This window comes from Nicotiana tomentosiformis, chromosome 9, assembly GCF_000390325.3.
Source record: "Nicotiana tomentosiformis chromosome 9, ASM39032v3, whole genome shotgun sequence".
NCBI lineage: Eukaryota > Viridiplantae > Streptophyta > Magnoliopsida > Solanales > Solanaceae > Nicotiana > Nicotiana tomentosiformis.
In genome coordinates, this window is record NC_090820.1 from 27,297,161 (window position 1) to 27,314,157 (window position 16,997).

Genomic DNA, 16,997 nt, shown 5'->3' on the forward strand with positions numbered 1-16,997 from the left:
GTTAGCAAACGTAGTAGTCGTGCCTAAAAAGAAAATAAACTTAGAATGTGTGTAGATTATAAGAATCTAAACAAGGCGTGTCCAAAGGATTCTTTCCCTTTACCTAACATCGATCGAATGATCGACGCAACGACAAGACACGAGACACTTAGTTTTCTCGATGTCTATTCCGGGTATAACCAAATTCGGATAGACCCGGAAGATCAAGAAAAGAATTCTTTCATAACCAAGTTTCGCACTTACTGCTATAACGTTATGCCATTCGGATTAAAAAAATGCCGGTGCCACATACCAACGCCTAGTCAATCGGATGTTCGAAGAACAAATAGGAAAATCAATGGAAGTTTATATTGACGATATGTTAGTTAAGTCCCTGCGAGCAGAGAACCATTTGAAATACTTGCAAGAAACCTTCCACATATTGAGAAAGTTCAACATGAAGCTAAACCCGGAGAAGTGTGCATTTGGGGTCAACTCGGGCAAGTTTCTCGGATTCATGGTATCCAATCAGGTAATAGAGATCAACCCGGACAAAATAAAGTCCATAGAGGACATCACTGTAGTGGATAACGTCAAGGCAATATAAAGACTGACTGGGTAGATAGCCGCGTTGGACTAATTCATCTCGAGATCGTCGGATAAGAGTTATCAGTTGTTCTCACTATTAAAAAAGAAAAAACAACTTTACTTGGACTCCGAAATGCCAGCAAGCTTTGGAAGAATTCAAGCAGTACTACGAGCCCTCCTTGCTGCACACTCCGAAGGCGGGCGAATAATCGTACCTCTACTTGGCGCTTTTTGATGGCGGTAAGTGGTGTTGTGGTCCGGAAATAAGAAGGTACATAATTTCCTATTTATTATGTTAGTAGAACCCTAGGCGATGCCGAAACAATGTATCCTCATCTAGAAAAATTAGCGCTCGCCCTACTAAGCGCTTCTAAGAAGCTAAACATATACTTTCAATGCCACCTCATATGTGTCGTGACCTCCTATCCACTAAGGAATGTCATACATAAACCCGAGCTTAAGCCTCTTGGCCTCTTGAATCTCGGCCGACAGATCAAATCCCAGGGCGTAAATCTCCTCGAGGGTCTCCCTCCGAGACAACCACTTTACATACTCGACCTTCGTTATTAAACGGGGCTCGGCTATCTCCACATCAATTTTATAGTGGGCCAACATTTATTCAACCTTGGAGGAATCAATCGAGGTTGCCTCTAACTTGGACTTCAGCGCAGTATATTTCTGGCAGAGGTTGTCCCGTTTCGAGACGGCTGAATCCAATTGTGCCCAAAGCTCGTCATTTAGCCGAGACCACTTGTCAACCTTATCCTTTGCCACCAGGAGCTGGTCCTTGACCAACGCCAACTCCTTTTTTGTAGCCTTATTTTCCTAGGCAAGAAGGTCCATCCTGCTCCTCAACATCTCGGCCGATGTGTTGAGCTCATTCATCTCGACCCGGAGCTGGTCAATCAAGTCTATTTTCTCTTGGACCTGCGAGGTCGCGTCGTTAGTCACTACGTGTAACCTCTCATTTTTAACCTAAAAGTCCTTACCTTCTCGACCAGGTTGGCATGCTTCTGTTTCACGGACAAAGCCTCTTTTGAGCTTTTTCCATCTTGACTCGAAGAATAGGGAGGTCCTTGAGGGCTTCATCTCTTTGCTTATTTAGGACCCTATACATATCCTTCTGTCAAATTTGCTCTTTAAGCTCGAACTCGAGCTGGCTGATCTCCATACGAGACCGAAGGAAGCTTTCGTGATAGAGCACCGAAGCCTGGAAAACAAAATGATAAGATTATGAGGGTATACTGAAGTTAAATGAGATGCACGATGAGCACAAGCAATGGGAAACTTACCTGGTTCAGTGCATGTTGTGCCTCATTGAAGAGGCTCGATGTGTCCACTTCATTCATCTTTGCTTGGTCATCCTCGGTCACCAGGCAACGAAGGTGGCCGGCTACGCCCACCGGAGCAGACAACACTCGGGTGTCCGCCGGGATAGTAAACACGACCGTTCTTTTATGGCGGGGTCCACGCTCGGTGCAGGGAATTTCCCAACCAGCTTCGGGCTCGAGCTCGGCTCACCTGCTTTTGACGGCACATCCTTTTTCGGGATCTCCAAGTGACCAAACCCAGAATAATCCTCTAGCGCGTTCATATCCACATTGTCGAAGAACATGTTGAGAGCCATGTCTGCGGCCCGTGTCATCTTATTTGGCTTCTCCTTGACGGCCTGATCCTCATCGAACGTGGACTCTGTATAGGATGTAGATTCTGCGATGTCAATGACACTAGCTATTTCCCACGGGGCAGGGATAGTTTCTCGAGAGGTCGTAGCCTCTGATTTTCCATCCGGTTCTCGGGCTAAAGAAGGATCGGCCTCTCAGCCACTACCCCCGATTGCCGATTGTTCCTCTTCATCAGTGACCGGTGCATGAGCGGCAAATTTCAGGTCGTCATCTTCAGGGTATTCCCTGGGCTGGTAGAGGGAGTCAGAGTCAGATACCCTGGCCCGGGTTTTCTTCTTGTTGTTTTTCTAGACCCAAATTGTTACCTTGTTCTTCTTAACTTTGGCGCCTGGCGAGCCGGAAGATTTTCTCTTTTTCTTATGTTTCTCCTTCTGTGCATCAGCTCCAGACTGTCCCGAAGCAGAGAGTTTAGCTAGTGAGGACGGATCCTCGTCCTCGTCCAACGGTCGAAGCTCAATGGTCTTGGAAAAATCTGTAAAAAGAGAAGAACTTAGTAGAAACAAAGGTTGAGTATGAAAGTAGACTTATTCGGGAGTAGCACTCACCATGGGGACGAGGCTCCCACTTGCCCTTTGAAAGTTTGCGCCATTTACCCTCAAAATATGACATTTGTTTGCAGATCCACTCCTTGAAGCGAGGAACTGCTTTGGGAACTCAGGAAACTACTGCACGAAGGTAGAAGCAGTCAATAAGAAAAAGGAACAAAAGAAATTCCAAGTACTCAGGAAGGAAAGAAACTTATGGGCTGAGTTACACATTTCAGGGAACGGTAAAGATTCGGAGGGGGAATGAGATCTTCGGTTTTCACCCGAACAAATCTCTCCTGCCAACCCCGATCCCGATCTTCATCGATGCTTGAGAACAGAGCTTTTCTTGCTCGATGAACGAGCTTGATCAATCCCCCTCGAAAAACTCGGGGACAGTAGAGATGAGGCGGGTGGTTTTGGTAAATCGAGGTGCTTCGGTGTTATTGACAAAGTGGTGGAGGAGGATTACGATCCTCCAAAAGGAGTGAATCTGCCCAAGGTAGACCTCATACCTTTTGCAGAAGCTTAGGATTATAGGGTCCACTGGGGCAAGCGTGAAGGGGTAAGTGTAAACACTTAGATACCCATCCACGTAAATGGTGATGTCCTCATCGGGACCGAGGACAACCACTTCCTTTCCCTCCTAGTTGCAGTTCTCTCAAACTGTAGGGAATGTATCCTCGGTAACGGAGCATATGTACCTCTATACCCCCTCGCCTCGGTCCTGTTGACTGTAGGCTTTCTCGACTTTGAAGTCGTTCTCAATAGAGTAGCCCCAGGGGATGAAGCTTTTCAGGGGAGGCTCCGGGGCCACCTCGGGCACGGCCACCTCGGCATCCATGGTCGGGTTGGAAGTTTAAGGGATGGTTTAGTGAGGCGTGGATTTGAAAGTCTTCGCCATCAGAATCTGGAAAATAAGATGATCTGAAGGTAAAAATGAAGATTTGAGGATAAGGATGAAGGTATGAAGGCCATATTTGAAGGTTTGAAGAAGAAGTATGAAGATTTGAAGATGAAGATATGAAGATCTAAAAAACAATGTATGAGGGTTTGAAAGGATCGAGGGTAAAGTAAGGAGCTTTGGAATCAGAAAGTAAAAAAAGGGATCGAAGATTTTATAAAGAAGGGGTAATCAATGCGTGACGTTTCGTATTCGAAGACGGTCAATCGACAACTGACACGTGTATGTAGTCAAAATGACGTGACTGATGGGACGTTTAACTGACCCACCAACTCGATTGTAGCGCATGGAAGAAGAAACCGGGGTTAATATATCGCTTCGATAAATCTACTCTCTAAGAAACGAGGGAACTATCTTTGTACGGGTAAAATCGGGGGCAGAGTTTTTCCTGATTCCCCGATGAGAAAACAAAGAGGAAGCACGACTTGACATGATTATAATCGAGGCTCAAGGACCCCTCGTATTGAAACTCGGGAAGGATGAATGATGTGTCTGAGATCGGGCACGGTAAAATAACTGACCGTGACCAAGTATAGTTTCTGGACCTCGGGAAGCGCGGAGAACAGTTATGCATGATGAGTAGGGCGCCGTAATATTTGCCCTCAATCGGATATCATGGCGCGAATCCCATCCGATATCAAGCGCAAGTCAACATTTACCGGAAAAAGAAGATTGTTTTACCTTATTTAGACTTGTATTAGAAATAAAATTCTCCTATTATATAAAGGGAAATGTTTCTTTTATTTTGGACACATTGTGACACGAAAACCAAAGTAAATAAAGTTTATTTTTGTCTCTTAGCTATCATTGAAAGTGTTCTTTATTTGTTCTCTTCTTTATTCGCGACCGAGCTTGTATCGAGGGTTCGATCAAGGACGAATTTCACTGTTCAATCTAAGATCAGGCTTGACCATCACATTACGATTGGTTCGATCATTTATTTTATCTTTAACTTATTTATCTGTTGTTCTTAATCATTCGTATTGAATTAAATCGCATATCATTTAAACCGTGTACAAATTTAATTGTTACTTATTTTTAGGGTAAACAAACTTATATAACATATGATTTCATTTTTTATTTTCGCATAAAACTAAGCATTATTTTTACAATGTTTGGTCTCAGTTGTTCTATTCAATGCAACTACTAGCACATAAGCTATTTTGTAATCTATATTCTTATTTTATGCGTGATAGAATGTTAAAAGCATGACCTAAAGTTCTGAAAAAGCATTCCTTTTGTAGTTTTACTTTTCTTTCGAAATGAACCAATAATATACCAATAGTAAGTATTAAAATCTAAAAAGTCTAATTTATTTGAACTTGAAACAAGAATATCAATGTAGAAAAGTTATTTTAATATATTTTTAAAAAATGATTAAGAAGTATATGGGGAGATTAAAAAGTTATAAGCACACATACAATTCATAATTTATTTTCCAATGCCATATTCTTATCATCTCCTTGGTGTATCTTAACTCTTAATATTATATATCAAGGTATTCTATTTCACATCATTTAATATTTAAACTTATCAAGGTTTTGATATAGTAAATGTAATTCGAGTTGATGTAGTAATACTTCCCTGGTATAATATATGGTTTTGGATACGTTTTTTCTATCGACGATTATAAAATAATTAGAGTAGGACAAGACGCTTATTCAGGTAATTATGAGGTGCATATATTTTCCACAAAAAGCAACTCGTGGAAATTGATGGGCAAGTTTCATCCGTATAACGAGTTCTTTGATGGGGACATTGTTACAGTAGATGGGATTGTTTATATCATAGCAATGACGGATTTGTCCAATACTAGTCCGAATGACTTTACTATAGTACGTTTTTGTTTGGAGAAGGAAACATTTCAGGAAATATTGTTTCCAGATCGGATTAAAAGTTGGGAAGATCCAGTTTTATGTGCTCTAGGAGAAAACCTTTGTTTGACTAGGTTACACAATGACTCGAGACGCGATTTTGAAGTTTGGTATATGACGAAGAATGGAATGAGCAATTCACAAGTGCCCCCAGGTAAGCTTCATCGGTATTTTACAGAAAATCGGATAAAGTTTCCCCTATCCAAAAACTTTCATGTCTCATAAACAAGTAACAACCAACAAATATTGACCTAAATCAGTCACAATCTTCATCAACTAACCACAAACGGGTTTCCACCAATATTACCAACCTCCTCAACATAATAAAACCAAAACCAACTCTAAAAATACGGAAAGAAAGTATGATACTAGTAACTAGTCCATATCAACAAATGAGTACTCAGGACACTAAAAGGATAATTATGGAGCGACTCTAAAAGTTCAAAGAAAAGGCCATAACAATAAATAAAATCTCCGCCCACGCGAATAAGTGCGAGGCTCACCAAAAACTATCAACTTGTGCGCTCTAATTAACGAAATCCTCGCCTGCGTCAACTGTTGTCTCTGTAAAAAAAAATTAGCAGGGAATGAGTCGCTAGCTCAGTGAGTAATAACACTTAACCACAACCGTTTTTATTGGGGACAAGTCAGAAAACATGCTAATATATATATTAAACAGAAAATATCATAAGAATGCCCTTTCAGAAACAATAAACAATAATCAGTCTCATCATGTTTTTTTATGTAATATAAATCAATTGACAATTCGATAATAAGCTCGGTAAAATACTGTGTAATATCATTCATGTTTGGGAAGTTTCAATGAATAGATCATGTAATCGGTATAACTGTGGACTTCTTCGTAAGAGGTCAAATATAACGTTAGTCCCTACTCGAGGGAAATCGGTAACGGTATGCTAGTTCTACCTTCTCACTAGCGAGGGCTATAATTGAACTCGGTAATTACAAGGTGCACCAGGTCTAACGAACCCGTCGTTAGCTACGGTATCCTTCAAAGTCTATTCTCATTTATACTTGTCTCTGTAATCCGTATATACTCATAGGAAAATATTTTAAAACAATATAGGACATTTCGGTTCTTATCAAATCATGTAACTCATATCTAGTAATGTACAATTTGTTAGCATGTACAAGCCGTTACTACCATAAAAAAGATTCAGATTTACAGTTTGAAAGTCCCTGTAAAAATCTCTGTCCTTCATCGTCATTATTCTCATATTAGGTTATAAAGTCTCATAACTAAGTTAAGTGAAAAAATAGACTTAGATATTCTCCTAAGGAGAAGAGTGAAAGCATGGAGTCCCAGATTTTTGTGCCTCACGAAAATATGCAGGTGGAACTCATGCCTGAAGCTCAAAAGCCTTGTTCATCCACCAGTAAATTACTGATCTATGGAATCTAAATGATTAAATTATCTGTACAAGGGCAATTGACAAAGCAAAAGTACTACCTGTTTTACCATCACTGATAAAGTCAGATTTTCCTTTCTGCAGGACTGTAACACGCCAATCCTGATCAAATGGATATTTTATCAAGTAACTGTAAAACATATCTAGTGACAACAAGAATATTTAAAATAACGGTAATCATGTCAAATAATTATTTCGGTATCATATCGAGTAAAAGACTTGTCCCACATGCAACTCAAAATAATCGGTGACATATTCATATTAAAAATTATGTGTAAATCATGCAAGTTATGAAAAATACAAATTGCGGTAAGATTACTACTCACAGTACTCGAGCCGAATACCAAATGCTTCACCTCGAGCAATTCGTACAACTTCCTCCAATCAATCTATAATCATATCAACACCGATCTCGTGTTAATTGCCTCATTTAAGCTAAATCCGTCACTAATTTAGAATACCCAATCCTCCGAGTTTTATATTTTATCATCAATTCGCCGAATTATATTTACTCATGCTATGAGTAATTTAAATTAGTCCAAAATCGTTTAAATAAAAAGGTATTTATATGGTTTATTCCCTGTACTGTTCAATTTCCTTAATCGTGTGCATAAATTGAAACTGAAATAACATTACTGTCCATAATATCCCTTATTTTTTTCCAAGTGAATTTATCTTACAGTAACGTTGACCAACTTCCAATTGCATAATTTGCCCAGAATAACTCTTATTGGTATTATATTTCTTATACCTTGTGAAACTCTTCAAATATATGAACTGAGATAAAAAGAATTACCAAAAGAAAAGAACTCAGATGAGAAATTCGAGTATTACCCATAAGAACCAGTGCGTAATTAAGATTTCTCAAGGTTTGGTTCCAGCCTCTTTCTTCTTCTTCTTCTTCTCCTTTTGTTTCCTCCTCTATGGTTTTTTTTTGTTTCTTCTATGTTGTTTAGCAACAGCTTTGTTGCGTCCCTTTTCCCCTTTTCCCCTTTTCACGTTTCTCCTTCTAATGGGCTTTAGCCCATTTTTCTATTATTTCTTCTTCTTTTTATTAACTTTAGTTAAAGACTTATATGCCTTTATTAATAAAATATAGGATATTATATCCTCCCCACCTTATGAAATTCGGTCCCCGAATTGAACTCAAGTACGTACATGTAGACTGAAACAAATGGGGTACTTCGCTTGCATATCTTTTTCTACTTCCCACGTAGCTTCTTCAACTGTATGATTTCGCCATAAGACTTTTACGAACTCAATTTCTTTTGACCGTGGCTTTCTTACTTGCCTATCAACAATAGCCATCGGTTCCTCCTCGTAAGACAACTTCTCATCAAGCGGTATAGCAGGTGCTTCAAGCATCTGAGATGAGTCTGATATACATTTCCTTAGCATTGAGACATGAAACATTGGATGAATAAAGGATAGCTCAGGAGGAAGTGCCAAGAGATAAGCCACAACTCCCACTCGGTCTAGTATCTCATACGGTCCTATAAACCTGGGGCTCAACTTGCCTCTTTTTCCAAACCGCATCATACCTTTCATGGGAGACTCGTAGGAACACTTTGTCCCCAATTGTGAACTCTAAATTTCTTCTTCTCTTATCAGCATAAGACTTTTGTCTACTTTGAGCTGCAAGAAATCCCTGTCTGATCAACTGGACCTTGTCCATAGCTTCTTGTACTAGGTCAGGTCCTAATAAGTTAGTCTCACCAACTTCAAACTATCAGATAAGAAAATGATATCTTCTACCATACAATGCTTCGTACGGTGCCATTTGAATGTTGGACTGGAAGTTATTGTTGTAAGCAAATTCAGCTAAAGGTAGATAAGCGTCACAACTACCTCCAAACTCAAGAATGCAAGCTCTCAACATATCCTCCAAGATCTGTATAGTACGTTCAGACTGCCCGTCTGTATGTGGATGAAATGCAGTACTAAGATCTACTCGTGCACCCAATGCTTCTTGAAAAGATTTTCAAAAGTGTGAGGTAAATTGTGATCCTCTATCAGAGATGATGGATATTGGAACTTCGTGAAGTCGGATAATTTCGTTCATAAATATTTGTGCATACCTTACTCCATCATATGTAGTCTTCACTGGAAAAAAGTGTGTTGATTTCATCAGTCGATCTACAATCACCCATACAGAGTCATAACCTCTAAGGGTTCGTGGTAGCCCGGTGACAAAATCCATAGTAATTCTTTCCCATTTCCACTCTGGAATCTCATTTTGTTGTAACAGTCCTGCGGGTCGTTGATGCTCAGCCTTGACCTACTGGCAAGTCAAACAACTAGAAACAAAGTTAGCAACATCTTTCTTCATACCTTCCCACCAATAGAATTGCTTTAGGTCATGATACATTTTTGTGGATCCAGGATGTATAGTGTATTTAGAGTTGTGGGCTTCTTCAAGAATAGCATGTCTCAACCCATCTACGTCTGCTACACATAGCCTGTCACCCATTCGAAGCATACCATCACTTTCAATAATCATATCCTTGCTTTTACCAGCTAAGGCATCATCTCTGTATTTGCATAATCGCTCATCCTCATATTGGGTGGCCTTAATGCGCTCAACTAATGAAGACTTAGCTTGAGCACAAGCCAACAATGCCTTTGAATTTCCGACACTAAATCTGATACCTATATCTTCTAGTCTCTGAATATCTTTGGCCAAAAGTCTCTTTGCAGGAGCTATATGTGCCAAACTCCCCATAGATTTTCTGCTCAATGCATCAGCCACCACATTGGCTTTTTCAGGATGATACAAAATAGAACAGTCATAGTCTTTGAGTAGTTCCATCCACCGACGTTGCCGAAGATTCAGATCTCTATGATGAAAGATATACTTCAGACTTTTATGGTCAGTATAAATCTCACAAGTTTCGCCATATAGGTAATGCCTCCAAAGTTTTAGAGCAAATACCACTGCAGCCATATCCAAATCATGTGTGGGATAGTTTTGCTTATGCTTTTTCAATTGTCTCGAATCATAATCTATAACGCGACCATTTTGCATGAGAACACATCCTAATCCCACCCTCGAGGCGTCACAGAATAATGTAAATCCTCCAGAACCTGATGGTAAGGCTAATATTGGTGCAATTATCAAACATGTTTTGAGTTTTTGAAAGCTCTGCTCACATTCCTCCGTCAACTGAAACTTTGCATTTTTCTGTGTTAGCTTGGTCAGTAGCGCTACTATCCTGGAGAAATCCTACACAAAAACGCCTGTAATAGGCTGCTAAGCCTAAAAAGCTGCGAATCTTTGTAGGAGAAGTAGGCCTGGGCCATTTCTGCACAGCTTTTGTCTTCTTAGGATCTACCATAATTCCATCTTTGGATACAACATGCCCCAAAAATGCTACCGAGTCTAGCCAAAATTCACACTTTGATAACTTAGCATAAAGTTGATGCTCTCGCAATGTCTGCAACACAATCCTGAGATGATTCTCGTGTTCTCCTTGGCTACGAGAATATATCAGGATATCATCAATAAATACTATTACAAATCTATCCAGAAACGGCTTGAACACCCTATTCATTAAATCCATGAATGCAGCTAGAGCATTAGTTAGTCCGAAAGGCATCACAAGAAACTCATAGTGCCCATATCGAGTTCTGAAAGCAGTCTTAGAAATATCTTCATCTTTGATTCTAAATTGATGATAACCAAAACAGAGGTCAAACTTTGAAAATTGGGCAGCTCCTTATAACTGATCAAACATGTCATCTATACGAGGCAAAGGATATTTATTGCGTATTGTTATCTTGTTCAACTGCCTGTAGTCAATGCACATTCTCAGGGATCCGTCTTTCTTCTTTACGAACAGTACCGGTGCACCCCATGGAGATATACTCGGTCTGATAAAACTCTTATCTAACAAATCCTGCAGTTGTTGTTTTAGCTCCTTCAACTCTGCTAGTGCCATCCGATATGGCAGTATTGATATGGGTTGTGTGTCAGGTGGAAAATCAATACCAAAATCTATTTCTCGTACTGGAGGCAATCTTGGTAAATCCTTAGGAAATACATCAGAAAATTCTCTCACTACTGGTACATTTTCTATACTAATTGTTTCCTTTCTTGTGTCATTTACAATAGCTATGAGACCCAAGCAACCTTTCTTCAGCAGTCGTTGAGCCTTCATAAAAGATACATATTTGTAATTCTCTGGAACCTGACCCCCTTTTAGAACAAAATTGGGTTCGTTTGGTATCTCAAACTTGACTATCTTTGCATGACAATCGACGATAGCATAGCAGAAAGATAACCAATACATTCCCATCAACATGTCAAAGTCGATCATATCAAGTACAATAAGGTCAGCTAGAGTATCTCTACCTTCAACCCGAATCTAACAAGCACGATACACGTATTCAGCTAATAGAGACTCTACAACAGGAGTAGCAACTAGAAAAGGGTACACATATTCAGCTAATAGAGACTCTACAATAGGAGTAGCAACTAGAAAAGGGTCATTCAATAGCTCAGGCTGCTACTAAACCTCAAAGCACAGTACGAGGACACATAGGTGTGAGTAGATCCCGGATCAATCAACGCAAGTGCATCAAATGAACAGACAGAAAGAATACCTGTAACCACAACATTTGAGGCCTGAGCATCCTGTCTAGTAAATGCAAAAACTCTCGCCTGACCTCTACCAGCATTCCCTTGTCCTTGATTCACAGTAGCATGATCTCCAGCACCTCGACCTCTATTTCATTTACCTGTAGCACCTGAAGTATTACGAGTAATCTGAGTAGGTGCAGCTGACTGAATAGAAGCCTGGTTGAAATTTCTTGGAGGCTGAGGGCAATCCCTCAAGTGATGTCCCAACTGGCCACACCGAAAGCACTCTCCAATTAGAATACGATATTGGCCCAAATGTGATCTACCACAGGTCTGGCAGACTGGAGTAGTGGCATATATCTGCCCAGAATTATGATGTCCAGAAGATGATGGTCCCCTATTACCCTGTCTGTAATGCGGTCTGTATGTGGACTGTGAAGACAAGTGTGTCCCTGTCTGAAAACCCTGTTGTTGTCCCTGATTTCCTGCTCTTCGATTTTCACTAAAACCGCCACTAAAAGACCCTCATGTCTTGGCCTTCTTACGTAAATCACTAGTTACACGCTTCTCACGTCCCTTGGTTTCAATCTTTCTAGCAAGGTCGACTGCATCAGAGTAGGATAAAGTCTTCATCTGTGGGGCTACTGCAGTGTATAGACGACCAACTAATCCATCAACAAACCTCTGAACTCGAGATTCTTCGGTAGGCACTAAGTAAGGGACATATCTAGCCAGCTTACAAAACTTTGTGTTATATGTTGACACATCCATATCTGGAGTCTGAACCAATCTCTCAAAGTCTCTAGCATATTTTTGCATCAAGTTGTCCGGAAGAAAATTATTCATGAACAATTTAGTGAATTCGTCCCATATCAGTGGTGCTGCTCCTACTGAGCTTCCTAGCAATACAGTTTCATACCATGTGTTGGCCATATCCTCTAGTTTGTATGTTGCGAGCTCCAAGGCTCTCTCACTAGAACATCCTAGAGCAGGTAATGCCTCGAGTGGCCCATCCAAGAAACTTTAAGGATCTGCTGAATTATCAAAACCTGTAAATTTTGGTGATTTCAATTTCAGGAACTCTTGTAGGGATACTTCCTTATTCCCGAAAGTTTGAGTTTGTGCAGGTGCTTGTGTTTGTAGAGTAGCCGGAGGAGCTGAACTTCCACCCTGAGTAGGCACCAATGCCTCTAACACATTCAATAACCTTGCCACAGCGTCTGCAGGTAAGGCAACAGTTGGCACTGGTGGTGGAGCGTCTTGAACTCCCTGCCCTTGCACTTGATATGGCATAGCAGCTTGGGGTTGACCCATGTTCCCAACTTCAGGTTGAGGGGCAGCCTGTCTTCTAGTTTGATGAACGCCAACTTGACCGCCACCCCGGGTAGCACCACGTCTAGCCCCACGTCCAGCAGATGAGGGTGTGCGTGTGCTAGCCATCTGCGAAAGAAATATTCCAAAGTCAATCTCAAGTTATCTCAACGCACGATCAAAGAATGAAAGAAGGGAAAACATTCCTAGATGTTCAGTAGCCTCAAGATCAAGAGTATGGGCGCCTACATACCCATGAACAAGACTCTACAAAACATTGCTCCATGAATCGGGACTTAAAGCCTAAGATCTGATACCAACTTTGTCACGGCCCAATTTAGGATCATGACCGGCGCTTAGGAGCAAGTGCCCCCAAGTAAGCCTCATCGGTATTTTACAGAAAATCTGATAGAGTTTTCCCTATTTTAGGATTATCCAAAAGTTTTCATGTCTCATAAACAATATACAACCAACCAATATTCACCTAAATCAACCACAATCTTCATGAACTAACCAAAAATGAGTTTTCGCCAACACTACCATAATAATACTAAGCCCATCTCAAAAATACGGAAAGAAAGTGCAATACTAGTAACTAGTCCAATATAACGAATGAATACTCTTGACACTAATAAAAATGACTATGGAGCGACTCTAAGAGTTCAAAAGGAAAGACGATAAAAATAAATAAACTCTTCGCCCACGCAAACAAGTGCGGGGCTCACCAGGATCTATCAACTTGTGTATTATAATTAACGAAATCATCGTTCACGTCAACTGATGTATCTGGAAAAAAAATAGCGGGGAGTGAGTCGCTAGCTCAGTGAGTAATAACACTTAACCACAATTATTTTTAATGGGGACATGTCAGAAACCATGCTAGTATATTAACCAGAAAATATCATAAGAATGCCCCCTTTCTAAAACGGTAAATATAATCAGACTTTTCATGTGTTTCCTGTAACAGAAATCAATTCAACATATCGGTAATAAACTCGGTAAACACTGTCTCATAGCAAATCTTTATGTTTGGGAGGTTTCCAAGAAAGGATCATGTAATATGTATCACTGTGTGGACCTCTTCGTAAAAGAAGTCAAATATAGTTGTAGGTCCCTAATCGAGGGAAAACTGTAACTGTATGCTAGTTCTACCTCCCCACTAGCAAGGGTTATAACTGTAATTGGTAATCTGTAAATACAAGGTGAACCAGGTCTAACGAACCCACCGTTAGCTACGGGATCCTTCAAAGTCTACTCCCATTTATACTTGTCGCTGTAATCCGTATATACTTGTCGGAAAATATTTTATAGCAATATCGGGTATTTCGGTTCTTATCAAATCATGTAATTTCGTTTCAATAACGGTAAATCTTATCTCAAGTAACGATAAAACATATTCAGTAACAATGAGAATATTCATATCAATTGTAATCATCTCCAATATATATAGTGGCATCATATCAAGTAAAGGACTTGTCCCACATGCAAATTCAAAACAGCCGATGACATGTTCATGTTAAAATCACATGTAAATCATGCTAGTTGTAGAAACCCAAATTGCGATAAGGTTACTACTCACAGTACTCGTGCCGGAATACAAACTTGTCACTTGCGAGCACTTCGTGTGACTTTCTTCACGACCTATACTGTTACAAAATCAATATAGGTATTAGCTTCGTGAACTACCAATGTAATCGATTCCAGATCCTGTCAAATCTAATCTATTTTTCTGTTTTCACTCCTCGAAATATGATCATCTATTCTCTATTAATAGTAATTAACTGGAAAGTAAATTGGTTCTTGCTTCTGTGTATGTCAATATATATAGATTGCTTATACAGATACTTTGAATTGCCTGGGAACTCAATACCTTTGCTATATTTCACGTACTGCTTTGCAAGCACTCAGAGACTCTCCACTAAAGTAGCATGACTAATAGATTCATTACTTTCTCAATTTAGAATAATGACAATCTGATCTCATTCATAGGTATTCCCCTATACAATTCAATATTTAGCCATGATAATCTGGATATACCTATGTTAATGGAAAAAACAAAATACCTTGAAACTCGAATTAAACTCCGCTGAAAGTGGCTCTCTTGCTGCACCAGATCGCTAGACACTATAAAGACCTTCTTGATTTTCTCTTTATAGATGTGAACTTGCTACCAACAACTTTGTTGTTCCTCAATTTTATTTTATTTTGCAGGAGCCTTAATGCCCCAACTCTCCTACTCTTATTCATTTTTCTTTGAGATTGCAAGGAATTGGAATTTTACCCCTTCCCAAACTCTATACGATGCCCTATATCCAATATTTCTTGGGCTTCGGCCCTTCTATTTTTTTTTATTTGCTTGCTTGTTTCTATCTTTATTTATGTATTTGTAGGGTATTACATTCTCTCCATCTTATAAAATTCGGTCTCCGAATTTAAAAGAAATGCATACCTATAGTGTGAAATAAGTGAGAATATTTCATGGAGTAAGATGTTGACAATTCCATCAGTGCATTGCGGACGTTGCTTGAGGCCTGTGAGCTTTATGAAGAATGGAGACATATTATTTTTGAAGTTTAAAGGTGAATTCGTGGTTTATAATTCAAAAAGACACAAATTCGAAGATGTTAAACTTGCAGGCCTTGAGGCACCACTTTACTTCAATTGGGTTGTACCATATTTTGAAACTTTGTTTTCTCCTAAATCCTAATTAATATTGCTCTATTAGGACAGAACTTTACTTTCTGTTTCTTTAATTGATTCTACTTAACTAGTACCTCTTTACAATTTTTTCTTTTCATCTTGGTACGTTCTTTTCTTTCTTACTTTTTTTATTTTGTGTGTGTGTGTGTGTGTGTGAACGTGCTTAAAATCAATTTTACGTGACTTTTTATCCACTTAATTCCTTCGTCGTAGTAACAATTTATTCTAGATGATGATTTGAATTCATGTCAGTATTTTTTATCGTTTTTGTAATAGGTAGAAATAAGCCAATCATAAGAGAACTTGTCAATAGATTTGATGCAGAAACTCATTCGTCTTCACCGAATCAAATGTGCCTAACACGCCTATTAGGAGTACTAGCAACTTTAATATTTTACTAAAGAAGGGGATAAAATAGATTGTATACCGTTAAATTGCGCTAACTTCTCTCTAGATTAATATTCATTGTGAGAGATCGATCGAATTTGCAGAGTCTAATGGTTAACAATTTTACCATTAGTAACTTTGTTAGTTTGATATTCAATGGAAACAAATCATATCAATTTAATAAATAAAGTATCTGATAATTAAATTATAGTGTAATAAACATTGACTGTGCCTCAATGGATAGTGATAAGTGGGTTTGTAGACCATTAAATCGGAGATCTTGAGTTTGAATATAAATCATTTTCCCCTTATATGAATCCTACATAGTACGAATTCAAATTAATCAAATTAATATTTAACTGAATATCAAATAATTAAACAAAAAGATCGATAGCAAAACACAACCATCGTGATACTCCCTTGATCAAAATTGAAAAAGAACACATACTGTACAACAGTTTCATTGTGCAACTCATATTCATGTTAGGAAAGATTTTATTACGACAATTTTTATTAATTATGACATGGCGTATGTGGATAAGACACCTAACAACCTGAGTCAAAGGGGTTATTTACCATGTAGCTATTAGGGGTGTATAAAAAAAACTGATAAATCGCACCAAATCGATAATCCGGGTCAAATCGGAAAAAAAAATCCGGTTGTGGTTTGGTCTGGTATTGGAAAGAAAAAATCCGACCATAATTGGTTTTGATTTGGTTTTAACCAAAAAAAAAATCAAACCGAAACCAAACTAACATGATAGTACATTTATACAATTTTTAAAAATATTTTATATATATGAATATTTATTGTAATATAATTTATAAATATTTCTTAAACTTTATCACAATTTTATCTTTTAACGTTTCATTTCAAGTTTGGACTTAACATTCTAAGATGATAAATAAATTTTATATCTCATAAGTGTAATAACTCAAGCAACGTTCAAATCAATATTAATGCTAACAAAATAAA

The 16,997-nt window shown here is 38.8% G+C and overlaps 1 protein-coding gene across 9 annotated transcripts; it reads right to left on the reverse strand.

The window, feature by feature from the left end:
* Window positions 1-5,769: 5,769 nt before the first annotated feature.
* Window positions 5,770-15,584, reverse strand: LOC104113003 (uncharacterized). Of its 9 annotated transcripts, none has more exons than XR_011411183.1 (5): window positions 14,998-15,369; window positions 14,514-14,575; window positions 7,371-7,433; window positions 7,086-7,146; window positions 5,770-6,178 (listed from the first exon to the last, which is right to left on the reverse strand). XR_011411183.1 is itself a non-coding variant. In XM_070186013.1 (5 exons), exons 1-5 carry the CDS (start codon window positions 15,491-15,493, stop codon window positions 6,141-6,143), a joined length of 339 nt encoding a protein of 112 aa, XP_070042114.1. In that variant the 5' UTR covers window positions 15,494-15,584; the 3' UTR covers window positions 5,770-6,140. The 9 variants fall into 9 exon arrangements, 4 of the variants coding, with proteins under 4 accessions (XP_070042114.1, XP_070042116.1, XP_070042113.1 ...); XR_011411181.1 differs by having other exon boundaries at window positions 14,514-14,580; window positions 14,998-15,354; XM_070186013.1 differs by lacking the exon at window positions 14,998-15,369 and adding an exon at window positions 15,384-15,584 and having other exon boundaries at window positions 14,514-14,580.
* Window positions 15,585-16,997: the final 1,413 nt, after the last annotated feature.

Bases quoted from the DNA above. Each gene is read 5' to 3' on its own strand.
- LOC104113003 (XM_018776582.3), bottom strand. From the start codon at position 15,493: ATGTCTCCATTCTTCATAAAGCTCACAGGCCTCAAGCAACGTCCGCAA. The intron at 14,581-15,383 runs GTATGCATTTCT...ATTTTGTAACAG, and splicing joins TCACTTATTTCACACTATAG to TATAGGTCGTGAAGAAAGTC. The intron at 13,064-14,513 runs GTGAGTAGTAAC...TTTCTTTCGCAG, and splicing joins TGTATTCCGGCACGAGTACT to ATGGCTAGCACACGCACACC.